Source organism: Drosophila takahashii, chromosome 3R (assembly GCF_030179915.1).
Source record: "Drosophila takahashii strain IR98-3 E-12201 chromosome 3R, DtakHiC1v2, whole genome shotgun sequence".
Taxonomy (NCBI): Eukaryota; Metazoa; Arthropoda; class Insecta; order Diptera; family Drosophilidae; genus Drosophila; species Drosophila takahashii.
In genome coordinates, this window is record NC_091681.1 from 27,420,481 (window position 1) to 27,436,686 (window position 16,206).

The window sequence follows — 16,206 nt, forward strand, 5'->3', positions numbered from 1 at the left end:
TTAATTCGAAAATGTTTCACATATTTAGAGGAAACGTAGTAATATGTGTCAGTGGAAACAGCTCAATAAAGTAATCGATATATCGATTGCTGCAACTACTCTAACTTCCACCTCTTGTTTGGTTTTTGTTCCATCTCTAGTCGCTGTTTATAAACAAATAATAATAATAAATAAAGTTAATAAACGCGATAAATGTTTAAATAAGTTTATAATCTCGAAGCACACACACTCGATAAACAGAGCAAGGAACGGAAGGAAACAGAAAAAGAAGACGGGCGGGGACTAGAAGCCCAGATCGGCGATAACCGCGTCCAGTTCGTCCTGCAGATTGGTGGCCCGCGATCGCACCTGCACAATTTGATCCTGCAAATTGTCGACGTTCGCCTGGAGCAGCACGTTGCACTTCTTCATCGCGGCGAACCGGCTCTCGTGCTTCTTCACCCGCGGCTCCACATTCGCCTTCTTCGCGGAGTTCGGCGAGTCCTGCGGCAGAAAGAAAAATCCGGTGAGTTGGTAATAAAATCAAGGATAATCCTAGCTAACCTCCGGCTCGGACTCGCTGCCCGTTTCCGCCTCACTTTCCTCCGAATCCGACTCCTCGGACTCGTCGTCGGAATCCTCCCCCTCCTCGGTGGCATGCTCCTCCTCGGCCTCCTCCTCGTCCTCGTCCTTCTCCTCGCCATCCACGTCGTCCTCGTCCAGCTTCATCGAGGCGGCCATCTTCTGCACCTCCTTCTCCAGCTTCTTGAACTTCTTGTTCTCCTCCCTGAGAAAACAAAGGCTTCAGAACCAAGTTCAAACCTACCAAATCCCTTACTCACTTGAGGATCACATGGTTCTTCTTCATGGCCTGCTTGAGCGCGTCCTTCTCCTTCTTGGCCGCCTCCTCCTTGACCTTCAGCTTGGTGAGCTTGCTGCGCAGGATCTTCAGCTCCTTGCCAGAGCGCCGCTCCCTGCGCTCCACCTTCTTCTCCTCCGGCTCGTCGGGATCGCTCTCGCTGACCTCGGGCTCCAGTTCCGGCGAGCTGTCCCTGCCGAAGTTCGCATCGCTGGGTCGCCGTGATCCGTCCAGGGAACCTCCTCCCTGCGAAGCGGAATTCATCCGAATTGGAAAATGGGAGAAAAGGGAATACAAAGCAGAGATTAGCAAGGGCATCCTCTGGCCGGACCTGGCTTTACCTGGTGCCGTGCTGCATGGTAGTGGTCGTAGTGGAAGCAATCGTCGTAGTCGTCGTCGTCGTAAGCAAAGCAATTACTAATGTGCGGTCTGTTAGTGCTTGGTGTCGCCTTTTGCAAGAGAGCGTCAATGGGTTAATCGGTTAGTTGCTGCCGAGTGCGAGAGAAAAGCTTTCGGAGGATGGATGGGAAATCTGATCTTCAACGGGTCATAACTCCGCTTGGGTCTGGGCGGAATCGGTAAGATATAGTCATTCATGCAGCATGCTAGTAGCAGTTGGAGTCAAAGCTTTCAGCACACGAGATCTTCAAGGAACAATGTTGGGAATTTCTATAGCAGTTCCCTAAACATCAAGAAATTTATTTACTAAAATTAAAATATCTTCAAAAGTCGCCCGGCGAAAAACTAGTGGATTACCTGTTGAAATATCATGGCTAAGCTACTGAAAAACTTATGACAGGCCATGAAAATTGTGTAAAATAAAGATTTACCTTTCATTTAGCCATGTGTCCGGTATTTACATTGGGAAAAAAGCTTGAAACTAAATACGCACAACTTGGACGCCTAACTTTTTCAGTTTATTTCCCAGAAAGTTGATTTCATTTTGTTAGAAATTTAGTTGTTTTGAAAAGAAATGTGAAACCAGGCTGATAATCATGCTGTTTTTTAATTTAGCAAATATATGGCTTCCGAAAAATTCTACAAATTGAGTTTTAAAGTAAAATGGAAAATAGGTTTTGGTCAGTTTCAAATTTCTATTTCATGTTTTTCTTCTACTTGATTTTATTGTTCATCTTTTTTTACAGTATGCTGCAATTATTTTTCTTATTGGTCCCTAAGCCTCATGTGCAGTTTTTATAGAAGCATTTAAAGGAAGGAATAAAGTTTTTGGGGAAACGAAAGGGTGCCCCTGGACAATCCATTCCCAGACCCATCCAAGATTCGTGTCAAGTGTTGTCAGCTGATCTGTTTCTCTGGCTACAGTGGCTACTAGGGACTTCTAACGAGGGTTCTAGAGAGGACTCTACTGATTGCGCTGGCTTCGTTAGCTGCTCCCGTCTACTTGCCGCCCTCAGCGGACGCAGCGAGGCGACGCCGTTGAGTTGACTAAAAACAAGAAAGAAGGACTAGCTTGGGGGTAAACCCTTGGGGATAATTACTCTTACGGAGGGTAATGATATAGGGGTAAAAAAGAGGAATTAAGCTTTGAACTTATTAAAAACTGAATTATTATTATTAGTATTTACATTAGAGTGGTTGGAAAATTAAATAGAAAACGCTGTAATCCTTTGGTTAACCGAATGGAAATCCTAGTCTCAACTGACAACACTTTGAGCGACATCCCACAATATTATCAAACCCCCATCCAAAATACCGACTCACCTGTAGAGCTGCTGCCAGCTTCCTCTCGAGCAACTGAATCTGGCGGCGCTGCTCCTCGATCTCCGTCTTGGCCTCCACCAGCAGCTCGCTGGTGCTCTGGTAGTTCTGCTCCACCTCCTTGGACACCTTGCGCGCATCCTCCACTTCGCGCTTCAGCGAGTTCACGTAGGTCTGTTCGGCGGTGGGCGTGGGATCCATGGTGGCCACAATTACATTGGATCCGTACTCGAGATTCTTCTCTCTGGACTTCTCACGCTCCAGCTCCGTTTCCAGGGTGCGTATCTTGGCCAGCAGCTTCTTGTTCTCGCGCTCCTGGGCCTCCCGATTGCGAAGTTCGAGGGCCAGCATCTGCTTGGTGCTCTGCAGATCATCGCGGATCTTGTCGATGTCGTCCAGCTCGTCGGGACTCTCCTCGTCGATGGACATGGCCGAAACGATGCTGGGCCGGGAACTGCCGGCTCCCAAAGCGACGGCACTGCTTGGACCAAGGGCATGGCTGCTGGGCGCCTCGCTGAGCATGTTCACCTTGGACTGGGACTTTTGCAGCTGCTCCTCGATGGTCATTTGGCGGCGGAACTTGCGCAGTCCATCGAGCACCGGCTTGCTGCGATCGTTCGTCTTGGTGGGCTTTAATTTTATGCCGCCCTGGATCTGCTTGAGCAGCTTGTTGTGCGAGTTGCCCTTCTCCGTCTCGTAGATGAACTTGTCGTCCACTTTGGTCATCGACTTGCACGTCAGGATGGGCTGAGATCTGTGGTGAATCGGAGTTAAACGAAATTAATTAACCATCTTAAGATTTTCCAGCTGCTTCCCTTTTGATTCCCTTTTCAATTATTGGTAGTGTTGCAATCGGTAATTACCTATCGTTGCAGGCCACATGGCGCAGCTTCTTGCCGCTCTCCACCTCCTTCATCATCTCGGACCAGTCCGGGCGCCTTCGGGGTCGTGTCCTGCGAATCGAAGCGAATCGGAATTATGGCCATCCTGCGCCTCAAAGGGGAAAGCTACCCAGCTATCTTTACGCTGGGTATTCGGGGTCACGCGGTCACCTCCACTCACCTGAGCTTCTCGAGGGTTTCCTTCTGGTTGCTCGAGAGCACTCTCTTCTCACCAGGGGCTAGGGGCGGGGGCGGCGGTGGCGGAGCCTTGGGCACCAACGAGGGCAACGGCGGCGGGGCGGGAACTGCAACAATAAAACACGGAATGCACCCAAGTGGGTGGCGGTTAGTCGGTGCTGCAAGTGGTGCAAGTGGGGCCGAGGTTTTTTTGTTGGTCGCTGGGCATTAGAGCAAATCGCCGGGCGCTGCGTGCACTCGCGGTTATTAAATATAATTTTAATTTAATGAGTTTGCAATTTGTGTCAGTTGTTTGTTGTTCTTTCGGCTCCCGCGGGGTTCTTTATTCCACTTCCCATTTCACCACCCACCCGAGGACTCGCCGCCCCAGTATTTAGCCGTTCTCTGCGGGCAAAGTTGCTCCATACATATCAATACAGGGCAAACAGAATGGATGGGATGGGTGCTACACTCGAAATGTAAATTGTTATTAATGTTTTTAGAGTTTTTCAAATGCATTGAGTACTAAATGGGTCACAATTTTATCAATTACAATTTAAAAATGCTTTCTACAGTTGGTTTTTAAACCCCCTTATTTGTAAACTTATGATCTTTTTATTTTAGAGAACTTTTCAGTATGTTCTGACAACAAAAGATACCCATTATAAACATAAACCTAATACCAATATAGTTATTCTTGTAAACCTGTGATCTTTATATTTGTTTGACAACAAAAGGTACCCGTTATAAACATAAACTTAATTCCAAATTGGGTTTTAAAATTTCTTATTACAAATTGCCTAGCATTTTTCGTAAATTTAGTTTATTATTTCCCATTAAGCTAAATAAAAGACGAATAGAACAGGCTTATAGTGTGTTTATCTAAAGTTTTGCTTGGTGTAGGGTCCTCTAGGGGGGATGGGAGCCCAGACACATGGCTGTCTCTGTCGGAAGTTGCAGCAGAGATTGAAAAGTTAGTGCCTGCCTCCGCTTTGGCCCCGTTCTCGTCCTCGTGCTCGCCCTGAAAATGTGGACCTGGCTTTGATGGTGTTTTATTGCCTTAACACCATTCAATTCGGCTCACTGCGGGGGCAGTGGCGGTGGCACAAAACTTTGATTGCATTTTTTACTTTGTACGGGTCTCGCTCGACTGGCTGCCCCACTCACTAGCCAGGGTTTTAAGTTAGTTTAAACTCTTCTGGCCGGGACCCTTTGCCGCCTTCTTCTTCACTTTTCACTTTATTTCTTATTCGTGTTCGAGTTCGTGTTCGTCTTGGTGTTCTGTTAACGAGGCCAATTAGGATTGGCCGTGTGTTCGAGAGCACCCCTGGCGGCCAGCTGTTTCTAATAAATTTCCGCTTAAATTGTTGGCCTAACAACCTCTCTCCCACCTCCAACCTCCCAGCAATTCGAGGTCATCTTTCCTCCTTGGCCTCGTAATTAACAATTGAAAAAGTTGCCCAGTTTCGATTTCTTCCACACTCACTCACTGGCATACATACATCAGCATACTTTTCTTTTGTAATTTCTTATCAAATACTTTGCATTTCCCTCGCTTTTTTCTCTCTTTCCGCTTGTTGTTAAAAAGTGTAAAAGTCAAACAGGAGAAAGAAGAGGAAAACAATGAAGGCACCACCAAGTGATGAAAAGCTGACAAATCTGTTAATTAGCTTTGTTTGAGATAGAACCCTGGCTGACAGGAGGGGGAGGAGAAATGGGTGGTTACCAAGGACACCCCCGGCTTTATCCTTTGTCTGAGCTCCAGTTTAGTCTACCTTCTCCTTTTTCGGTTCTCGGTCTTTCGGTTTTTCGGTTTCTCGGTTGCGCCTGGCTGGATCTGCACTTAATCTTTAAGTGGTTGGCTGCCTTTTGCGGTGCATTAGTATCTGAAACACCTCCTCCCCCGAGCCGAAAAAGAGAGGTAATGAAACTAATCCGAACTCGTGTTACTTTGCTGAATAAAATCAGGGCAAACGAGCAACTTGATTATTGTCTAGAGGTGCTCTACCTCCTGCGAAACTACCACTGCTCATGAATTTCATCCCCCCATGTCTGCATGTTAATGAACTGCTCCCCGAGAACTCTGATTAAAATACGTGGTCAACTTTTGGACAGCCAATTGAGGACGCGTTTAGTGAGTTGCGCTTAATTCGGTTTAGTAATTTATGGACAAAAGAGCTCCCTTTAACCACTAAACCCCCCTTTTTGGACCCCCGGCAGTTATCCTAAATCAGTGGCAAACAAAAGTGGAGGCGAGCAAGAAACAAAAGAAAGCAAAACAACATCAGGCGATGAGGAAAGAATGAAGGAAGAAGGGTGCCGTGGCGGGCAGATAAAAGTCTTCATTCATTCATGTCGACAAAATTATTTCTTATTTAAATAAAAAGCAAGCACTGCCAGGACTGAAGAGTGCTGGTAGGTAGGGGCTACTCGGGAGCTCCGAGATGATGCTACCCACTTAATATACCGCAAAGCCCGCACTTACGACGTCGCAGAATGAATAGCGGGGTATGTAAACATAAATTTTGCGAGCTCACTCTCGCTGGGTTGGTGGCGGCACCCTCCTCATAAAGTCCCGCCCCTCCTGGTGGCACATTGTGTTATCATCAGCAGAATATTCTATGCATGCACAAATGTTGCCGTTGTCATTGAATCAACCCGGAGTATGGAGTGCCGGGAAACCCGGGGAAACTGGAGTGGGAAAAGGGGAACTGGTACTGGGTAACTGAGAAGTGGAGTCCTGCCGCCCGATGAGTGACTTCCCAGCTTCCAGGCTCCGCTCATTCATTGTCTGCCGGGGCATGATGAAGCACCGCTCAGCCAGCCCATATATTTCACGGCGAAGAGGGGAGGAATGCTCCTCCTTATGATTAGCGTTGCTGACTTGGCCAGCAGCCAGTGCGAAGGGGCTAACAGGGATTACATGGGGCTTTTTGCAACTATTTGGAACCCTATTAGCTCGGAAATTATGCTGTTGTTTCACCCTAAAACCGTAAGCGTTTCTTTATGATTTCACTTTCGGAAGGGAATTTTAATTTTCACTATTTTAAGGAGATTTTCTGGCTTTTGCATATTTTATCATTTTGGGTTTCATTTCTACAGAATCCGCTTAAGGTTTTCTGTTCCCTTTGACTCTATAAACTGGTATACTTATAAATATTTTTGTAAAAATAAATAAAATAAGTTTTAGCCACTTTCAAAGTTCCTTTAGTTATCTTCAAGTTTCCTTTGTTTATCAAATATTTTTGCTGTTTCCGCTCGACGGTAACCCCCATTTAATTCCCTTTGCCTCAGGTGATGGTCCTTAAGTCCAATTAGAAAATTCAATTTCAATTTGGATTTGTTCTGCTCTCGTTTGGGGGACACTAATCCAATTATGCAGTCAACCATTTCATTGTCGCCCAGTATAATTATGGCCAACAGCTATTGGCCAATATTCGCCAGAGAGTATGCGTGTGTGAGTGAGCTTTGAACCATTTCCTTTTACGTCATTTTGACCACGCTATTTTGAAATTTGAAAGAGCCTAATCATCTTTTATGCTTCGCTGGGTGGGACACACACAGAAAACACCGAAAAACCCAGAAAGAAAATCACCCTCACCTATTGAAAGTCGACATTTCTAATGACGAGCAGACGACCCAGGACTCTGCACCATCGCCACCCATCGCTTGACCCTGGAAAACCAGGCAAGGAAAAAGGAAAAGCAAAAAATTTCCCAAAAACCAGAGAAAAAAGAATGGAAAAAAAATTGGGGCGCAGCCGTTACATGTCTCGCATCTACACACGCATACATAGAGATGAGGCTCATTTAAATAAAAGAAAATATTTCTTGTCCTGCCGCCTTTTTGTCCTTTGAAGACATTCTGGGGCTCTTAAGACGGGGAACTTGCGGCCAGCGCCGTCTTTTATTTCGTTTTGTTTTTTAGTGGCGGATATTTGAATATAAATGGCGCATTTAGTTAGACTCTATCAAGCTCATTCCCATATATCTTTGGCAGCTTTCGGTTCCCCCCGAAGATTCACTTCCAATTCGAGTCCGAGTTGGCCTTTTATCATTCGATAGTTGCGAGTTTTTCGAGGGAAAGGAAAGTTAAGAGACCAAAACTCTGGCCGCCCGTGTCCTTGTGCCTCCGCGCCATTCCTCATCTGGCTTTAAAACATTCCATTTTATGTTGTAGTTTTGACAGAATGAGCAATAATCATGAATTTTGTCTTAGACCATAAAAAAAACCTCCACTCCACTCAGGAGGACCCTTTCTACTCAAGAATTCGCCCCGAACACATTAAATAAATGTTTCTCGGCTGCTCCCCTTTTTTTTTTTGGTTCGGTTTTTGTTTTTGTTTGATAGGGTGACAGCTTTAAAAAGGACAAACGTTGGCCTGTTTTATTTTTGGCGGACATCGTTTTTTGGTCATTTTATTTAGTGACCTCTTTGGCCAGTCTCCGCCTCTTCGATCCCTTTGTTTGTCGGTCAAGATTAGGAGGCATTTGCGGTCACGTTATTGCCCACTGATTAGGACGGGGACAAAGGCAAGTTAACTGCCTCACACGTAGCCTTTTTGAACCGCTCCTTCCACCGCCAGGAGGTCCTAACGAGCTTTTCACTTCATTTTAGTTGCCTGCCCTGCAGGAAATTCCCAGGGGGAATGCGAGGAGAACTCGAGGCGGCTTTCTGCAATTCAATTTTGAGGCCAGGTGACAGCACACTTATGCAACATTTGGTTTCTTTGTTTTTCGAAAGCCTTGCTCTTGCTCTTTTACCGCCAATTGAGCCCAGCCTCGCGGCAGGAAAGTCCATTACAAAATTACAAGCTCCTCGAGAGTTGAGTGTGTGTGGCAATAAATACGGAATTAGAGAACATTTGCTCCGGCATATATACCTTTGTTATGCTATATTGTTTGCCCTTTCGAACGAGCGACGAATGGTATAGGGATCCTCCCCGGAAAACGAAAAACGAGATGGAAACCCAAATAAAGCCCACTCGCAACTGCAGGCAGGAAAACACTTTGCGCCTCTTTCGGCTCAATGCACAACACTCACTAAAATTTAATAAATAAAATATGATATTTATATTGCTTTATAGCCTTGTTTTTCCCACTGTTCCCGCTGTTCCCACACCGTTGTTCTCTTGTCCCTTGTCTGTGTGCGCTTTGTGGTTTTTGTTTGGGCGAAACATTTTGATGAAATATTTTTTACACATTCATTTCAAGTATATAAATTCCCATATTTCTATATGAGTACGGGCCCGCTGCATACAGACACTTGCAATCCGTATATTTTCCTGCGTTTTTATAAATGAGCAGACAGCGATGCCTGTGAGCGACATGTAACAGACATTGATGGCAGCGTGAGGGTATATTTCTCAGTGTAAATTAAAGGAGGCGATTTAAAAGCCCTCGCTAGAACCAACACAATGCTGAAATTCTATATTGGACATTTATATGTTGAAAATATTGCTCAAAATATTTATCAGGATTTAATTTGGTTTTAATAGTGTGTGTTGTAAGCCCCACCTCCTAGAAAAGTTACCCTAATTGAGAAATATGACTCCTTCAACAAGTAATTAATTACATAAACCCAACTAAAATCCGAATGAGTGATGTATTAGCATACGTATAAAATTTCACAGGTATTTTCATGGTAATTGAATGATTTATAACTCATACGCCCCGTAAAACGTTTGCCATCGATGCTTGTGCAAACAAAATGTTTCACCCAAAAATAAATTGACTATGACACATATAATCTCTTAAAAACAATCCTCACGTTCCCATCGCCAATGAGAGATTTTTTGTTTTTGCACATATCGCTCATACGCCATGGTGACGCATTATTATTTGTTTTGTTTGCTGCGCTCCCAGTGGCCTTGCCTTTTGGCCAGGGCCGATGAGAGTGGCAAAGGCAGAAAATGCGAAAAAATATAGAATATAGAATATACAGACCCACAGCCTTCCACGGAACGTAAATCAAACATTTCTGGTTAGACATTAGACATTAGAGAAGCAGAGGGGCAAAAATTTACAGCGCTTGTTGAGTCGATCCATTCGCAGAGGTTAATCGGGTTAATCCAGTCGGGCATCGGGTTAGGTTCCATCACAGGAGCTGGCTGAGATCGGAGATCGGACAACTTACCGCACTTGATGCTCGGCTCGCGCTTTATGGACGCTTTGCGCAGGGTCTTGGTCGTAAACTCGGGCTTGGGCTCCTCTTTCGGCTCCTTGAGGAGCTCATCGATTTTGGGTACCTTCTTGAGCACAGGCCGGATTTTGGCCAGGTCGTCGGTGCTCTTGCTGGGCAGGGGCTTCTCCTCGCGCTTCACGTGCCGCAGCTTCGGTTTCTCCATTTTGAAGCGGCGCCGCTTGTCGCGCTCCTCCTCCGTTTCGCCCTCCTCGGCCTCGTCGTCGTCCTCGGTGGCCATCTTTTTCAAGGACTTGTCCCGCTTGACCACCACGCTGCGTAACTTGGGTTTCTCCATGGTAAAACGTTGGCTCAACTCACTTTCCGGTTCCGGCTTCTTGTTGACGGTGGTGGGGCGCAGCTGGGCCGCCTTCTTCACGTGCTCGGGCACCTTCTCGTCCACTGTGGTGTCCTCCTCCTCCTCCTCCTCGCTCTCCTCCTCCTCGGACTCGCTCTCCTCCTCGCTTTCCTCCTCCTCGGACTCGGTTTCCTCTTCGGTCTCCTCCTCCTCCTCCTCCTCGCTCTCCTCTTCTTCGGAGGAGGATTCGGGTGGCGGTGTCGGCTCTTTCTTCTTCTTCAGTGCCGAGGTGGTGGCCACGGGCTTTTTGAGCCCCACGGTGGGCGCCACTTTCTTGACTGGCTCCGGCGCTTTCTTGGTGCTCACAGGTTCCGGTGTCTTCTTGGCCGCCGCTGTGGCCAGGGAAGATTTCTTCACGGGCTCCGTCACCTTCTTGGCTGGCTCGGCCACCTTCTTGGTCGGCTCAGGGGTGGCTGAGGTGGTTTTCTTCGCGGCTGCAGTGGTGGTGGCTGCAGCCTTTGGCTTGGTCGCAGTGGATTTTTCTCCGTTTTCCTTGGACGCCGGAGTGGCGGCCGTTGTGGTCGCTGTTTTCTTTGCCCATGGCGTGGCGCTGGGCTTTGTGGCGGTGCTGGTGGCAGTGGTGCCGCCATCGTCCTTCACCCATGGCGGGCGGAATGTGGTGCGTCCGCCGGGCGCACTGCTTGCACTGCTTGTTCCCGCACGGGGCGTCACAAACGGCATCTCGTCGTCGCTGTTGAAACTGCTTGCGGTCTTCTCGACTTTTCTCCGCTACTTCCTCTGCTGGTTTATTTTTTCTATTTTCCCGGTATTATTTCTGTTAAATTCTCCAGGGGCCGATGTCGTCGCCCGTCTATTCGCACACTCTTTTTAAATAATTTGCCGTGAATTCTTTGCTTGTTTTTCCCGTTTCTCTTGGCGTTGCTGCTGATGAAAACACAAAACTTTGCACATTAGCACCGTCGAGGGAAGTTGTCCGAAAAAGTTCTTTCATTCAGATTTTCCGTGTATTTTTTTTTCGTTTATTTTTCTATTTGCTTGTTTTTTTTATGTTGCCTCGCCTTGATAATTCTTTTTTTACGCGTATTTTTTTCTAATAGATTTTTATGTATTTTTTTGCGCGAATTTGTTGCTAGGAATTTTATTCTTGGTCCGCTGCCGACGATGAGCAACAGCTGTTTGAGATATTTTCAATCCGATTCAATTCATTTCAATTCGTGTATATTTGGGTATGTTTCATTTTCAATGTTATTTTTAACTGAATGCGCTCATTAGCTTTGCTAGCCGTTGCTGTTGTTGCTTGTGTCGCCGTTTCTACAGAGCGACAAAATGTAGGCCTTTGTGTCATAGTCATGGACAGGGACATTCATGGATACCGAACGGGATAGATATAGGAATATATAGAGAGGAATACCAGGAGGATGGGCCCGGGGGCCGGGACAAATGCATCAACAAATCCCAACTGAGTGGAATGCTTTTGCAGGCGTTCGCAAAAACGGCTACAGTTACAGTCAAATGTGTAGGACGACTATAGCTATTTAGATTACCCCGAATTACATAGTAATCGCGGAGATTAATTGACGTTCTATATCTACAGCTGCCTATATCTCCCAATTGATTTTAATTTTCTGAGATGTTTACGTATTGGAGAAGCTTTAATGACCGAATATTTGCATTTGTGAAAACAAATTTCCTAAACGATATTGGAAAAACATATTGTACCATTTGCTAGTCTAATTGAGCATTTATTTCTAGTAAAAACAAATTTGAGGCATGAATATCAGTTTCGGAATTAAAGTAAAACTTTCCTAAACTTACAATTGGTTTAAGAAACTTCTAGTACTCCAAGGACCTAAATAATAATGGATTTATGATCATTTATTCGTAGTCTTTATTAGAAACTTTTTAATTTTGTATGCAAATAAAGTAATTGAAAATGTAATTATTTGCTTTTGCTGAGCGAGAAGCCTTTCTCTGCTCTCCACTATGAATTTATAATGACCTCATTTCTAGGAAAATGTAAACAACAATTTGCAACTTTTCCTGCACTAATTGGGGAAAAGGAAGGCGAAAAATGCCTTTGCAGACCACTTAAACTTTCGGCGACCACTACTTTTTTGACCGCCACTGTTACTATGTTTATACGATAGCAATCACGATTTCTTGAAAGCGCGATATAGAAATAGCCCCTGTTTATACGACAGCCGAGAATTCATGCTTTTATTCACTCTCAGCTGATAGGGATGCCGGACCGGTAAAAATATCTAATTTTTAATACCACTGATTAGAGAAATGGCCTATAAAAGGCCTTCAATTTCTAGCGATCTGGCAACGTCAATAATTTTTTACAGAGTTACCAGATTGCATATCACCAAATCACGCTTTTGGGCTGAAATCATAGCCAACTTTCGTGTGTTGCCGAATTCACGAAATGGCGTTTATACAAGCACGAATCGGCCGAAAGCGTGAAATGATAGCGTGAATTCGGCATCGTATAAACACAGTATGTGCCGCGTGAATGTCCAGCTAAACGCCTGCGTATGTGTGTGTCCGTCCGTACATATGCACTCCAATAAACAGCACAAACAACAACAACAACAATGGGAGCGAGTGTACGGGAATAGAGCAACAAAAACAATAACAGAAACGATTTGCTCTGCCACTGGCTGCGATATGTAAAAGGCGAAAATATTTAATTTTAGGTTCTTTGTGCCGCCGAGAGTGGAAAAAAGTGAAAAAAAGTGAGGAAAAAAGTGAAAGAGACAGGCGGCGAGAGAAAACTGCCCAAGTGGGAGAGACAAAACGGAACCAAATCGAAAGAATAAAAGGAAACATATCTCTGGCGCTTTCGTCTTTCGCCTTTTTTCCCTTCCATCCATTTTGTTTTGCTTTTATTGTTGCTTTTGTTTTTATTCAACTGGCTCGTTTCACAAAGTAGACAGCAAAACGTACACAAAATCGGGTGTATGGAGGAGAAAAAAGGCCAAAAAATGGGGATGTCAGAGGGGATCTCTCGAAGAGGCAGAATGAAATCCGAATTCGTTTCATTCCATTGCCATTCCATGGCGGGTCCAAAAGCGTCAACCCCCTCCCCCACCGGCAAAACCTCCTATACATTCACCATATTCATTTCAATTCCTCTCGTCCGGGCCAATTGCAAATTTTTTGGCCGGAGCGACGAACACTTTCTCGGTCTTTCCTGCATGGAGGCGTTAATTAAACATGACATGCAAATAAAAATTATACTTAGAAATACAGTCCGACTTCCATGGCAAAAACTTGCCGGATAATAAAACAGATAATGGTTAAAATGCCACTGAAATGAAAATCTCAATTTTGCTTTAAATGCATTTTAAGCTGTTTTCACTTGTATTTTGTGTAATCGATATTTTAAAATTAAAAATCGTTTAAATTTCAACAATAAAGCGTTTTTTTCAAAAATTAAAATTTAATAGGACCAATTAACTATAGAAGTTCTGAAAAAAATAATCAGTGAATCAATTTTAGTTTTTTCTTAAGTAAAGTGACGTTGGGAAGTACGACTGTATTCCAAGGATTGCAGAGGATGTGCGAAGAGAGTAAAACAGAGGCCGACAAAAATGAAATTTCAATTAAAATTGCTAACGAGACTGGCTAATTTGACTCGAAAGTTGCGCGGAATCGTGTTTGGAATGGCAACTAACAGCTAATGCCCGGCCATATTTCATCCTAAGATTGCCTGTCAACAAAAGTGTTTAAAAATATCGCCCGGGATATTTTGGGAACGGCGGCCATTCATAACGCCCCTCCAGAGAGATTTATTAGATCGATTGGCCAGTTGACAAGAGCTGAGCAAAGCGCTTTCGCAAGTTCTGCGCATTTCGCCGCCCAAATGTACACGAATATGTGGCGGTGCTATATTTTTGGATATTTCACGGATTTTTCAGATTTTTATTATGTGTATTAATTGGTTCATTCGCTCGCTGCAGTTTGCGTTGCACGTTCGCGTTGTTGGACTATATATTGAATATATATCTATTTTTCGTATATATATATATATCTATTTGAACTATATATGTGTGCTGGTTGGGTCAGACACCCGCACACCACCACAACCGCAAGCACCACACACAAAAACACGGACACAGAGAGTGAATTTTCAGCAGCGGAGGCAGCAGCGCCTATGACGGCGTTTCAAAAACTAAATTCATACATTTTCCAACGGCACGGCGATGCCTGAAAATTTTTAAAATTTTCCCACTCGCTCTCCGAAATATGTAAAATCTCTCTTGGGATTCCTCTCATTATCTCTTTTTTTTGGGGAGAACAGAATCAAGTGAAATGAAAATTTTGTTGACCGACAGAGGAATATTTTTAGCATCTTTTTCGGTTTCGGCACGGGGGGATGGGGCGTATGGGTGATATAGCGGATACGATTGACCTTATGCCAGGTGCAGTTCAATGGAATTATTAATAACCAGCTATGTGGCCCGCTTCAAGGATACAGCTACCCCCTTTCGCGCTTCTATATGACCCCTCGTTATCCGCTCATTAGGCGCCTCTTATCGGACTCCTCACATTCAATGGGCCGCAATTACGCAAGTTTCTCGAGCGGCGTGGGCGTCGCAGCTAATTTCAGGGGGAGTGGGTGGGTGGGACGTCTTACCCTGTGATAAAAACCACTCGTCTAGAAAGTCCAAACCCATTAGTGCTTCTGTTCGATGGTCTGTCCGGTCGCAATGCGTTACTTCTCTCCGATTCGCTTTCAATATTTACATTGTCTACTAAGTGGTTGCTCCCGCGTTTCACTCAATTGTGGTTGACATTTCGGGGGAGCGGTGCAATCGATCGATCGATGGATCGATCGGACAGTGCGTGGCTATATTTTAAGTCCCACTGATCGCATATCGATTGGACTAGGGCTAGACTAATATTAATATTAATTGGTTAACAAATAGATAAGATATGTTTGAGATTCTTAGGATTTTGATTAAGTATAGTATAACGCTAATTGCCTTATTAATAACCAAGTGTTATGAATTGTTTTTAATTGAATTTATGTCATAAATTAATGAGATCAATAGATTTCTAAAGTGCACAGATGAGATATTTTTTCCTATTCCCTAAATATAAAATATATCTTCAATTAAATTTTCATACTTCTATTAATCGAAAGAGTTTTTTAGTATAAACAGATAACCCTAATTGCCCACTGATTAAACAACATTCATATTAATTTATGAGATAACACGATTTATGAGAAGTCAGATTTTTATATCGAGCACAAGAAATGAGTGTTCCGATAGGGAAATTTATTTATTTTTTCTAATTTGTTTTATTTATTTAATTTGATTTATTTTATTCTGGCATTCTAGCACTACAATTGTATTCTCATACTTCTATCAAACAATAAAAGGGTTTTACTCTGATAAAATGAAACTCATATCTCGGTGAATTCAATCAAAAAACTCCAACTGAGCGAAAACAAATAATTAAGGAGCATGTCACTACCACAAATATTTATTTAACTTGCAATGTGCGCTGTGGAAAACATGTTTTTAAATTTTTTTATAAAGCTTCGCCTGAAAGCACGCCACTAATTTGTTTTGTCAGCAGCAGCCAAAAAGTATGCCAAATTAAACAGCAAATATTCCCACGCCCACACCAACAGTGGAAATTTTCGCTCTGCAACCATTTGATATTTCATTTTGCTACCGAGCCATCTAACCGTTTTGCGCAAATATTAATTATATATGTATTTATTTCATAAAACATCCCGCATATGTTTGGGGACTTTAAAAATCCGCTTTAAGGCGATTGCGTTTTGGTTTGGAATTTCAGTATGCGATTGCGACATCCCCTGAGGCTTTATTAATTCATCGGTTGGACCTAGAATCGAAATGTTTTTCCACATGTGAGGATTGCAGCTTATGGAACCCCCCACCAAAACGACGACCCCCATGGCGAGCCAATGTCAAATGGTCGGAAAAACCTTTCGATTTGCGGGTTCGCCGACATTTTCAGCGCCGCGTGCCGACCAAAAACTTGTGCCATCGAAATCGAATTTGACACAAATTAATTGCTATTTGATTTGACAAGTGCGAACGGCAGGGTGG

At 44.1% G+C, this 16,206-nt stretch overlaps 2 protein-coding genes across 10 annotated transcripts in view; one reads left to right on the forward strand and one right to left on the reverse strand.

Moving 5' to 3' along the window:
- Window positions 1-114: 114 nt before the first annotated feature.
- sals (sarcomere length short) lies at window positions 115-14,299 on the reverse strand. 9 transcript variants are annotated; one of them, XM_070216535.1, is made up of 9 exons: window positions 14,235-14,299; window positions 9,751-11,035; window positions 3,620-3,743; window positions 3,421-3,510; window positions 2,561-3,311; window positions 1,180-1,287; window positions 822-1,084; window positions 544-766; window positions 190-483 (listed from the first exon to the last, which is right to left on the reverse strand). In XM_070216535.1, the coding sequence occupies exons 2-9, from the start codon at window positions 10,832-10,834 to the stop codon at window positions 283-285; spliced, it is 2,844 nt and encodes a 947-aa protein (XP_070072636.1). In that variant the 5' UTR covers window positions 10,835-11,035; window positions 14,235-14,299; the 3' UTR covers window positions 190-282. The 9 variants fall into 9 exon arrangements, with proteins under 9 accessions (XP_070072641.1, XP_070072636.1, XP_070072638.1 ...); XM_070216537.1 differs by having other exon boundaries at window positions 9,751-11,038; window positions 14,235-14,282; XM_070216536.1 differs by having other exon boundaries at window positions 14,027-14,276.
- LOC108065149 (trichoplein keratin filament-binding protein) overlaps window positions 373-16,206 on the forward strand; it is a 29,705-nt gene continuing 13,871 nt past the window's right edge. Inside the window, exon 1 of the mRNA XM_017153064.3 lies at window positions 373-505. The gene's annotated coding sequence lies outside the window, so the exon portion shown is untranslated. The remainder of the gene's footprint in view (window positions 506-16,206) is intronic.

Coding starts and splice junctions, on each gene's coding strand:
- sals (XM_070216535.1), bottom strand. CDS start 10,834: ATGCCGTTTGTGACGCCCCGTGCGGGAACAAGCAGTGCAAGCAGTGCG. Junction 3,744..9,750: donor CGAGCCGAGCATCAAGTGCG/GTAAGTTGTCCG, acceptor TTATTGTTGCAG/TTCCCGCCCCGCCGCCGTTG. Junction 3,312..3,420: donor CATGTGGCCTGCAACGATAG/GTAATTACCGAT, acceptor GATTCACCACAG/ATCTCAGCCCATCCTGACGT.